Raw genomic sequence first — 7288 nt, forward strand, 5'->3', positions numbered from 1 at the left:
GCTCCTCTGATGCTGATGACCTGGCTCCTCTGATGCTGATGACCTGGTATGTTCCTTCAGGTCCACACTGTATCAACTCTGACTTCTAGCATCTGCAGTCCAACAGATTTAAGAGCATCTTCTTTGCCGCCGTTATGAGACATATTAACAGGCCTCTCAGATATTAGAGTTGATCTTTCTCTGCAGCTGTAACCCTATGTTTTGCATTTTGTTCTATTACCCTGACGTACTTATGTAAGATATGATTTGTTTGGTTTGCATGCAAAGCAATATTTTTTTCACTTTATCTCGGAACATGTGACAATAATAAGTCATATCAAATCGAAAACTGATGAAGGGTCTAGGCCGGAAATGTCAGCCTTCCTGCTCCTCTGATGCTGCTTGGCCTGCTGTGTTCATCCAGCTCTACACCTTGTTATCTCTAATCAAAAACTACTGTTGGTTGATTCATTCCCCAACAGTTGTGGGAGGACAGGAGCCCAACCATGTGTCTCGGTCGCTGCAGTGTAATTGGATAGAATTGACTGCCAATCACGTCTTGCGAACGTCAGGTCGTGCGGACCCCGTGGTCAGGGCTTTGTTAACTGATTGGTTATTGGTAAGACGTCAAACATGGGCATCTGCAGCGGGGCGGTGTTGTTAGTCACGTGGTGATGATACTTCTGCTTGATTGGACAAGTGGGGGGCGTCAATCATGTGCACGACCGTCGGGGCGGGACCGCGTGGCGCCCCCATGGTTAGGCGGGGCTTTTGATTGGGCAGGTGTATGTCAATCATTGGGTGCGGGGTGCTGGCGGCCATGTTGTTTGTTGTCGGTGAGCGGGTTGTTTAGCCTGGCAGAGCCTGTGTGCGAGTTGAGTGGGGTGGGTGGGAAAATGTGGGCTGTGTCGCTCGGTCACTTGTTACTGGGCGGCCAGCTGGTATTGCTGGCAGCTGCTGTGCTGCTGCAGTGCCTGGCAGCCGGCTCGTTGTCTCAGAATGCGGCGGCCAACGGCTCGCAGCCGCGGCAGCTGCAGTCACCGGCCCGGGTCCGCGGGGAGCTAGGCCCGGGAACCTACCCGGAAGACATGGAGCTGCTCGAGTACCGAGACCCGCTCTCCCCACTGGTGCTCTGCAGCTTCCTGTAAGTCCCTCGCACTTTCCCATGTTTCTAACCCACTCACAGTCCACAATGTCACAGCAAGTTGCGGCGCAGTGAAACCCTCACGAAAGTTCTGGTGTCCTCATCTCCCTCATGGGCCTGTACCACTCTTTTTTTCACCTTAAATAAAACCCCGTACTCCTTTCCTTATGGTTATGAGTTCTACATTCTAACAATTGATTCACGGGAAAGCTCTATCTTCCTGAGCTTCCCTGTTAGATTTGGAAAGGGGACTGGGTGATACATAAAAGGCAGTGTTCACTCTCAAGACTTGATTGATAGTCTACATCTTCAATTGCCAGTCTGTATGCAGTGCAAAAAAATTGTGGGTGCAGACACGGTTATAGCTCGTAACATTATCCCTGGATCTTCCCTCTGAAATCTTTTATTCCTGGCCTCAAATGTGCAAATGTTCTTTTTCTTATGACGTGATGAAGAACACTAATCTATTCGGTCGTTTTTGATAGCCGTAGCCTCTCATCTTTGGCATTTTCTCTGCTGTTTGTTTTTGGACTGTTGCCCTTTCCACCTGCTATGAAAAGGAAAGCTATACGATCCTCTAGTGGTGCTACTGAGGTTGATCACACCGTTGATGGGCCATTTTCGCCTTCATCTGTGCTGCAAATATGTGAATGTGTTTTTAACCTAACTGATCCTTTTGTTCCTCCAAACAAAAAAAGTGAAATATTTCATCCTTTTGTTTGGCTTTGCTACTTTTCATTATTGTGTATGTCTCTGAAGTATCTTATGGCACTAATGAAGTGTTGAGGACAGAATCTTCCAATCCTCTTCCCCACCATGAACCTCAACACAAAAAATCAGCCCAAACTATCTAACACACAAGCTTTGAGCCCTGTTTTTGCGCTTTCTTACTGAGCACGAGTTCTGATTATCTTTTTCCGTGACGTGAACCCAGTAGTATCTCATCACTCTTTCCAATCAACTGTGAACAAGGTCTTTCTCTATTTTGTGTGGCCAGCACCACCACCAAAGAAAAACCTCAGGTATGGGTGACCACAAAATAGCTGAGGCTGCTGAAGCCCATTCAGGTATGAGGACAGAGTTTTTTCTTCCTGGAAATGCTATTAGCTTGACCCCAGAATCTCTGTTTGAAAGATGAACTGTACCTTTTATGAGTCATTTAGTGCTAGTTTGGAGCATTGTAGAAACTTCAAGGAAACAAAAAAATGGCGTCAACATTTATGACCTCAACATTTCAGTTGTAGACCCTTTATGAGAATTGGAGTAATACTGTACTTAATTTGAACTACAACTATTTCTTTGATTTGTATAATGATAGCTTTTTGCAATTTTATATTTGGTCATGTGTGTTTTTGGCAGGCCAGATGAATTTGTTCAATGTGATGACCCAGTGGACCTTTTTGGAAATGTGACTGCGTACCAAGAGCAAGGATATGGTTGTGTAAAAGTAAGAAAAGTTTTAATTTTGTCTCCACCTGTTAATTAAATCTTATTATAAGTTGTTGTGCTGTTGTTCGAACCTCGCTGGAGGAGTGCATTTTTGCTCTAATCCTACTTTTCCATGATCACAACAAAAATTCTAACATATTTTACCAAAGTCCCCAGATGGCAAATGATATGCTTTCTCTAAACTTGACATTGAATGAAAAAGTCCATTAACCAGATTTCTTTAATAAACATTTATTTGTTATAAAATGATACTTATTCTATAAAGATGTAGAACTGGTTAACAAACAGTTTGTAACATGGCAATATAAATGCTCACCCCTCTTGTTATGCTGGACACAGGTGCATAAATATACATGACGTAAAGCAAGAAAAAGATTGAATTTTCTCAGATTAAAAAATACATTTGACCAATCAACTTTAGTTTTGAATGCAAAAAGGATTAGGTTTGAGGTGTCAGATAGCTGTCGCTGAGGATCTATAATTCGTGAATTATAGCAGAACTCTTGGAGATCTTTTTCATGCATGGACCCAAAACAAGGGTTCTTTTCCAGAAATGGATCTAAATTGAGAGGCACCTCCTGAGTGACTCTGACCAATCTGGAACCTGACAGTCGTCAAACACAGGCAGAGGGTCTCCAGTAAATGAGCAGTTGTCACAAGATTTCTGACAACAAACAAGATGCCTTGTTGAGAAAGATGTTCAATGCCCTTTCACGTGCCACTTCAAACAAAACAATTCATGTATGCACAATCTTTCAAACTCGAATCCACAAATGTTTTTTAAATATGCCTTCATAACACAAATCAGTAAAATTGTCTCAACTTCCATTTTCCAAAAACACTGTACTTGAAATGTTGACATCTCTGTTCTTGAAAGGAACCAACTTATTCCCTTCTATGTGTTTCTAGCATTTTCTGTTTTTAAATAATTATTCAGAACTCTTTGTGTAATATATTTACCTTTGCAGCAATTGAGTTGTTGCAGTTGCCCTCGGAACCATTGGGCTTCTGAAAGGAATTAGAAATCAGATATTCAGCTCCTGTTAGATTTGTCAATGACTTAGTAATCTTGAAAGTAGGCAGTCCATCTGTTGCTGCACTTTGAGCCTTCCACTTGAATCCATGTAACTGAAAGCTATCTTACATATTCGCACACAGTTTTGATTACATCTGTGTTCCCATTGTATGACCATAAAGCTGCACTTCATTCACTGTGGATAAGGCTGTGTAAAAGTTGGAACATTTAAAGTAGATTTTTGAGTAAAAGTGCAGTCAAGGCCAAGCAACAGATTTAATTTTTCCTGCTCATAACGTTCGAAATTCCTAATAAAAACCAAAAGAACTGTGGATGCTTAAATCAGGAACAAAAACAGAAATTGCTGGAAGAGCTCAGCAGGTCTGGCAGCATCTGTGAAGAGAAAATCAGAATTAACGTTTTTGGGTCCGGTCTGAGGAAGGGTCACCAGACCCGAAACGTTAACTCTGATTTTCTCTTCACAGATGCTGCTAGACCTGCTGAGTTTTTCCAGCAACTTCTGTTTTTGTTCGAAATTCCTATGTAGCATGGAACCCTTCATTGCGTTTATGATGCTAAATGGATTGTACCGATCTAATTACACTGATTTTTTCGGATTTACTGCTTGCTGGGCATGGGGGTCCTGACATGAAATGGTGAATTAACTCAGTATTTTGGTCAACAGTTTGGTGGGCAGGCTTACAACGAAGTGGAACACACACCAGTGCGTTGTACTGCTTTAAAGGATATTGAATGTGCCGGGCCACGCACTTTCCTCAGGGGAAATGTGCCGTGTATCAAGTAAGAATTGATTTTATTGTTTGGTGCATGTTGATTAATATTGCATACATCCACCATGAAACCAAAAAGGAGGTGGAATTGACAAATTACCTGTAAGTAGTTTTTTTGAATGTGACAACCAACTGAGAGTGATTCTTTTGTGACCAAAGTAATTTGAACATATATGAGTAATATGGCGTATATTTTTTTAAAGTTACATTTTGTGAAGTCGTTATGTTAATTTCAAGAACAAACAGAAGTTGCCCTTGTAATTCAAGCCAGTTAAACTGTGAACATATCTTTGCATTTCACACTTGAATTTAGATTATTTGTTTTATGTAATAACATTCAAAATGGAATAGAATATATTTATACAAAGTGAAAAATTGCAAGGTGAAGGTACAGAGCTTAATGGTTTCAATTTTCAAGAAGCTGTTACAGGCATGAACCACTGGCCACCTGTGTTTTATGCTTCTCAATGCAAAAAAGATTACTTATGGCTTGATTAATAAATTTATTAACATGCAAGATTTGCATGTATGCATATTGTATTTCTTTGTACTGCCTGAGAGTCATGTGCACACAAATTCAATCAACGCTATCAGAAAAAAATTGGATAATTATTTGAAGACTTAAAAAAAAGATACAGGGCTGTGGGGAAAAGACAGGTGAGTGGCACTATGATTTGCTCTTGCCAAGAGCCAATACATAGGTGACAAGCCAATTGATCAGTTTGTGTGCTGTAAGCATTCAGTGATGCTCTAAAAATCTGAACAGCACTGAAGAAATCTGAAGAAGTAAATATAGTGTGATATATAAAATCTCTAATACATTCAGGGAATGGCACTGGGAACCATGTGGCTTTGTGAGGCTTTCACTCAAGGAGGATGACTTTTGCTAGGGTGGACTTAGAGTGGAATTCCAATGTTTTCCTTAAAAGCCATACCCATGCCTCCTGACTTCTCACATCTGCATTTGTTATTTGCATTATTTTAAGGAATGAAAACTGATTCTAAATTAGTACCTTTTGCGCCATTCATGGATCACTCGCACTTCCTCCTTTCCTTAGCGTCATACCTACTCTTCTGGAGACTAGAGTCGAACCCAGGGACCATCATCCTATCTTTTGATCACTTTACAGCCTTCTGAACCAAACTTCAAGCTGAATAATTCCTTTTCATAATCATTGCTCTGTATAGTTTGGATGGCAGTTGGGGTGATTTTGCTCTGCCCAATTACCACCTCTAACTGTACCTGTTGTTAAGGTTTCGGAGTAGATCTGTAGCTCGGGTTGTGGGTGTTGAGGTTGGTTGGCTTGCCAAGCTTGTTTGTTGTTTTGCAATACTCACCAATACTCACTCATCTCAATCCACATGGACAAGGAGAACCATGACTTCGACTGGGACAACGCCAAGACCCTGGAACAGGCTCGGCAGAGACAAGCACGACAATTCCTGGAAACGTGGCACTTCACGAAGCATGCAATTAACAAACACATTGAACTTGACCCCATATACATTCCACTACGAAGAAAAACCGGAAGTGAGGCAATCCATCTCAACGGACCCCAGAGTTGAAAAACCAGGTGGGAAAACACACCGACGCTTCATCGAAGGCTGCACTGAGGATGTTACCAAGCATGGTAACAAAACATCTGCAAAACAACAAACCAGCTCGGCGAGCCAGCCAACCTGTACCTGTTGTTTCTTGTTGCAATACCATATCGATGGCCTTAAAACATACACTTTCACCGTGTCACAGACCTTTCCTTTTGTTGCCCCCCACCCCCCCAACCACCAATGCCTCCTCTATCCCTAAGTCCTTGATTAACACCACTCATGTTTTCCACTGCTGATGAAAGAATATCTGCCTATCTGTCTCTGTTTCCACATTTTCTGTTTTTGTTGCAACATGGTGTACTTTTGCAAAACAATCCTAACAATTTAGTCCAATGACTTGTTCTTAACATGTTCTGTTTCTTCACTAAGCCCTCTACATGTGTATTTTGCAGGTACACAGGACACTATTTTGTAACAACCCTGCTATATTCCTTTTTCCTGGGGTGCTTCGGTGTGGATAGATTTTGCCTGGCCCACACTGGCACTGCAGTGGGGAAACTGCTGACTCTTGGAGGTCTCGGGATCTGGTGGTTTGTGGATCTAATACTACTGATCACAGGAGGCCTGATGCCCAGTGATGGCAGTAACTGGTGCACTTATTACTGAGGATGCACTTCAACTGGAATCTATGAAGTTTGTTTTTGGATTTGATGGTGGAGAAGGACAAAGCACATCGGAGTCTGTTTGTGCCTTTGCCTGGAGTAATACAATTTGTGTAGATGGATATCAAATCCTTGTACATAAGACATTTGCCTGGATTTTTCATCCCTCTCATGTTTGATCTATATCCCTATGGGGATATATAAGATTATAATGTCTCAGATTGGAGTAGTTTGTGTATCATTTTTACCAAGTTTGTAAATATACATGTTGCAGTCATGATTTTCTGAACTTCGCTCTGATTTTCTTTTTAATTTGCGCTTTATGAAATGCATCAAGCAAAGCATAGGGTAACATACAAAATAGAAATTGTGTACTTCTGTAACACTTAAACCTGATTGAATTTTTGAATTGATGAATGTCTGTTGTTTCACAGTACTTGGAACAAGCAATGCGTGTGCAATCTGTTATTTAACAGGTGTTTTAATAGTTGTGGAATTAAATACCCGCACCATAGAAAATCTTTTGGAAAGTTCAAAGCTGGATGGAAGTCACGCTAAGCACTTGGATAAAATTACGATATTGTCAGATAATTGTAAATAGCATTGTGTGCTGTTTAAGATAGGAAGCCACCTCAAGGCAGAATGTCTCAGCATTTTGCCGGTGGAAATACAGCCAATAAACAACTATTTTATCTTTGAA

General features: G+C 41.2%; 1 protein-coding gene across 1 annotated transcript; it reads left to right on the forward strand.

Annotated features, from left to right (window-relative positions):
* The first annotated feature begins 783 nt into the window (after positions 1 to 783).
* On the forward strand, positions 784 to 7288 carry tm2d2 (TM2 domain containing 2). The gene is made up of 4 exons (XM_020530180.2): positions 784 to 1123; positions 2483 to 2570; positions 4273 to 4388; positions 6379 to 7288. Exons 1-4 carry the CDS (start codon positions 876 to 878, stop codon positions 6590 to 6592), a joined length of 666 nt encoding a protein of 221 aa, XP_020385769.1. The 5' UTR covers positions 784 to 875; the 3' UTR covers positions 6593 to 7288.

The sequence above is a fragment of the Rhincodon typus genome, chromosome 40 (assembly GCF_021869965.1).
Source record: "Rhincodon typus isolate 14 chromosome 40, sRhiTyp1.1, whole genome shotgun sequence".
Taxonomy (NCBI): Eukaryota; Metazoa; Chordata; class Chondrichthyes; order Orectolobiformes; family Rhincodontidae; genus Rhincodon; species Rhincodon typus.